The 5,296-nt window shown below is 31.5% G+C and overlaps 1 protein-coding gene across 1 annotated transcript; it reads left to right on the top strand.

Moving 5' to 3' along the window:
* Positions 1 to 996: 996 nt before the first annotated feature.
* Positions 997 to 2,865, top strand: LOC135963991 (uncharacterized). Its single transcript, XM_065516033.1, has one exon. The coding sequence runs from the start codon at positions 997 to 999 to the stop codon at positions 2,863 to 2,865; it is 1,869 nt and encodes a 622-aa protein (XP_065372105.1).
* Positions 2,866 to 5,296: the final 2,431 nt, after the last annotated feature.

Raw genomic sequence — 5,296 nt, forward strand, 5'->3', positions numbered from 1 at the left:
TTGTCTGGGTTAAATGAATATTGGGAATGATGATTTCATGATAGTTGGAGTACATATTTGATTAGTTTAAACAAGATAACAGAAGCCCTAAGAAACACGATGCAAAGGGTATTTTGTACAGGTGACATAAATTCTGTATACTATATAAAAATTTTTTGGAGCGAAATTTAAATTAAACATTTCTGACGGATAGAGTCCAATTTCGGGAGAACATTTATATGGGGGCTAGGTGAAATAATGAACTGACTTCAGCCATTTTCAATAGGTTTCATCCTTGGGCCTAGTATATACCAAATTTTATCGAAATATCTTCAAAATTGCGACCTGTACTTTGCGAGTCAAGAGTCTTGCTCAGAATTTTGTTATTCGGAATCTAAAAAAAATTTAAGTTTTTACAAATGAGAGGACTAAGATATTGAACTGTCAATATCTTATTTTTTTACTTTGCTTAGTAAAAATTGTGGCGGCATGAAATAAAAAATATACAGAAAGCAACAACAATGTTTTTTGGGGATTTATTTCGTATTGTTTTTGGGGGCTTATTTCATTTTTGTTTTTAGCGACTTAATAATTCATTTCTGTTTGAGATGTTATTTCATTTCCTTGGGGATTTACACAATCAATTTTCGAAATTGGGGATTTCTTCATATGAAATTGGGGACTTATTTCATGCCGCCAAAAATTGTATGCAATATAACAAGCACTTTAGTAAGAGCCTCCAATAATTTAATAACTTTTTCATATATGTTTGCTATGCAAGGGATATTTAAACATGCTGCTTACAGTTGTCCATATTTACAATCAATAACGAATATTTACCAACAAAATAATTGAAATTAAATTACTTAAACGATGAAATGTTTTACTAATATTTTACATGCAACTTAATTCCCAAAAGTGTTGTCATAACCAAAAACACAGGAAGTCTAAATAACTAAGCATTTTGAACTACAAAAATTTGACTTAAACAAAACGCCAAAAATCATTAGTGCCACCATGACGGTTAATGCAACAGCAACGTCAACTTCTATTCTTATTGGATTTTTGGAAATATTAGCACATGAAAATGAATTCAGTTACAAGTTGATGCAACTGACCAAATGGATTAAAGAAGATCGTTATTATCATACAATAATTTACATGAGACATGATGGCAAGCAGGGAGAGGATTATGAAGATGTCTACAATACAGATAAAATACTCAAATATCTAATGAGTGAGAGTAGTATGCCAGTAATGAATCTAAAAGGAAATACTTCATACTATTTATGGCATAGATTTAATCGTGGTTATATGGCTATAGTCCATTTGAATGGGAAACAAAATGAGGACCAAAAACTGTTGATGACATTGTGGACAACCTTGAAACGCAATTTACTCAGCAGGTTTATATTGCTGCTAAGAAAATCTGGAGATGAGAGCTACATTAGAAACATTTTAAATTTTTGCTATGAGAAGAAAGTAATCAATGTTGTGGTGATAAGGGAGTCTTTAATCTCGGGTAACATGTTCTATAGAATGGAAGCTTTTCCCAAATTCCAGATGAAGTTGGAAGAGATGCAAGAAAACAAATCTGCAATTTTTTTTATTGATCAAGTAAGAAATATGCAGGGTTCTGATATACGATTGGTTATGAATAAGGTCAGCTCAAAGTGTTATATACTAAGAAAGGAAAATGGAAAATTTATACTGGGTGGCTTTGTGGGTCATTTCTTTAGCGAGTTTGCCCGCAAACACAATGCCACCCTAACATTTCCTAATTACGAGAATTTGGAAAGCGAAATGTTCATCAGTTTAATGGATGCTATGGTGGAGAATGGTACATACGATGCCTCAACTGAACCAACAATAAATGTATTTTCCGATGATTTGGTTTATACTCAGACCTATGACTATATGGATTGGTGTTTGATGGTGCCTTTTGAGGAATCTCTGCCGGCTTACACCTTCTATGTGATAGTTTTTGATATAGCCAGTATGGTAATGATATTAGTAGCTTTCATATCATTTTCGATGGTTTTGGCTGTTACTTATATCATCAGACGCGAAAATATTGTTTTTCATGAATTGCTCTTCAATATTTATGTTCTTAATGGACTTTTAGGTCAATCATTTAAAGCGGAGCGTTATTTTTCTGGTGTGCGCAGTTTACTTTTTATGCTTATCTGTTTATCCGGCTTGATATTCAATACAACGTACGTCACCTATTTGCAAACCTTCAATGCCAGTCCTCCAAAGAAACATGTTATTAGTTCAATGGAGGATGTTCGGAAATCGGGCATGCGTATTGCTTTGTATGAAGAAGAATTTGATCTGCTTAATGCATTTGATGTAGGAAATGAATTTAAAAATTACATAAAGATTATATCCTCATATGAAGAGTATTATAGTTTACGCAATAGCTTCGACAGTCGTTATATATATCCAGTGCCATCGGCTCAGTGGACCCTGTATGAACAACAGCAGAAATTCTTTGCCAAACCACGCTATCGTCTGACGGATATTTGTATCATCAAAATGTTTGGCATGCAACTGTCTTTGCAACCCAATTCTCCTTTTGAAGAGGCCATGAATACTTTAATTGGTCAGGTAAATCAGGCTGGATTTGTTTCCTATTGGAAATCGTTGGCATTTTTGGAATCCGTCCAAATGCATAAAATTAGTTTGGAAGACAAGAGTACCGTGTCAATATTTGAACCCATGAAGTTGGAAGATATGAAATTGCTAATGTTTCTGTTTATAGTTATTGTTATTTTATTGTGCATTTGTTTTGTCATTGAAGTGTATTGGCCACATCGTGGTGGATTAATAATGACATTTGTTCGAGTAATGAGAAGATTGTATAAACGCTTTATAAGAAAATAAATAAAAATTGTTGAAGATTAAAGTTGTATATTTTTTAACAGTTTACAAAAGTTAATAAGATATTCGGAAATGCTTGGGCATTTTCATATTTTTATAGCTATGTCCGTACTTGTGCGTGATAAATGAATGATAGAGCGTAAAGAGATGGACCTAGAATGATGACATTTTCATCAAATATTTTATGTTAAAAGGAAATGTAAAATATTGAAAACTGGCCAACGTGGTTCAACAAAAAAATTTAGAAGCACGATAGGGCCTAGATTTATGAACTTAGAAGAACGAAATTTTTCATAATTTAATTTTATGTGCTTATTGTTATTGTAACAAAAACAAAAGACTTGTAAAAAATTTTCACTCAAAGTACACACTGCTTAGCACATAGAATTTTGTGAAAATGGGCGAATTCACTTAATTGTGAATAAATTTGAAAAGAATCAATCGATTTTTATGATTGATTTTCGATTTTTCATGAGTTTTTTAAAACAAAAAAATTTTCTATTTCCACCTAAAAAATATATTTTTTTATTCAATTTGCTATTATAACTCCGAAACTACTAAGCCGATTGAAATGCTATATAAAAACGGATTAAAGGTTATGTAAAACTCAATCTTTCCGTCCATATACAAGGAATGGAACGACATATTCAATTGCTAGCTAGCGTTTCCAAACGAGTTATAGCAGAAAATGTAGACGCTGTACAGTGGTATGAGAATAAAAAAAGAGGGAAATAAATCTGTAACTTCAAAACGCCGATTTGAATGAAATTTCACATGCGCAAAGAGGAAGTGTAGTCGAGTTTAAGTTTTGAATTTGACCCCACCAGGAGCGGGACCAGGGGTTCCCAAATTAGGAGACCTCGGGTATGTTCAAATTTTAAAATGATCCTATTTCTTCGTTAGTGTTCCGATTTAAAAAAAACTTACACATACAGAATAAAACCTCGTCGTAGCTATCAATTAGCTCTTATAGCTTAGGAGATATTTGCATTTAAAAAATTAATTTTCAACATTTGTACCCATCCTACACCAGTTTTTTGGTGACCGCGGTTTCAAATATTATCCGATTTTATCCATTTTTCTTTTATAGGATTAACAATAGATCTATATAGCAAATAAAGAAAGAAGTGTTTAAAAATCATGACTGATTCGAAAGTTACATTCATTTGAATATAAAAAAAATAAAAAAGGCGATTTTTCTCAATTTTTTTGGGAAAAAAGTAGTTATCTAAAAATTTTCTAAGAGGCTGTATAATGAGTTTGTACTTTTTGAAAAGGTATCTTTACGCCAAATATTTTAAATGAAAAAACATTTATAATTTTTGATACCGACGGGATCAGGTCCATTCAAAAAATGCCTATTTTTTATGTAAAATTAAAATTTAGCGCAAAAATTCTCAAATCGCATACTCGATATCAAAATATAGTAACCTATTTTAGATGGCCCAATAAGTTCTTAATTATTTTGTAAAGGGCTCCGATAACCCCGCCCCTATTATGGATATTATAGCCAAAAAAAAAATCCCATTTTTGGGATTTTTCAAGATTTTTTTGGGTATTGCGGGATACTTGATTACAAATTTCAAAATTTGTTTTTATTTTTCCATTTTAAATAGAAAAATCAATATAACTTCATTATAAAATATTAATAAATAAACATTTTATTTCAATTTGAAAAATTTGTATCTATGCAAAATTCAATAAAAAGCATTTTTCATATTTTTCAAAAAAGTATTCCATGAATTTTGTAATTGTCAAAAGTTGTATACATTTTTGAAAAGCAGGCAAAATCCTCTATCCATTGATATATAACATGTCTACCTTATGTTTTTTACCTGTCAAATAAATTTGGGAAAACGAAACAACTCGCTAAGAATTTACCTAGCACTGTGTATCCCTGCCCTTTTTCGTTGAACTTTATGCATTGATATGAAATTGCTTCATATGAAGTTGTAAGACTTTCACAATTATAGAACTCAAGATATTCGAAAATAAATATTTACTTTGTACGATAGGTGTCATGTTCACTAAAACAATCCCGCCCATTTTCAGCCAAACTCCGTATAGTGATAAGAAATGTGTCCAAAGTTTAAATACTTGTGCAATTATAGTTATTCCGATATAAAAAAAATTAACAATTTACATTATATGAGAGGTTCCACGCCCACTAATTCAATACCGCCCACTTTTATTCAATCTACGTAAAATGCTAAGGGTGCTATTCGCACAAATTTTGAAGTCATCTACAATTATAGTTCTGCAGATATTCGAAAATAACTATTTACTTTGTATATTATACAATCACGCCCATTATGAGCCCAGCGCACAATGGTACCGAAGTAAGTCCAGCGAAATTTTATGACTTTCACAATGAAAGTTCACCAGATATTCCATAATAAATATTTACTTTGTATGGGTGGTGAAACGCCCACTT

The sequence above is a fragment of the Calliphora vicina genome, chromosome 1, assembly GCF_958450345.1.
Source record: "Calliphora vicina chromosome 1, idCalVici1.1, whole genome shotgun sequence".
Lineage (NCBI taxonomy): Eukaryota > Metazoa > Arthropoda > Insecta > Diptera > Calliphoridae > Calliphora > Calliphora vicina.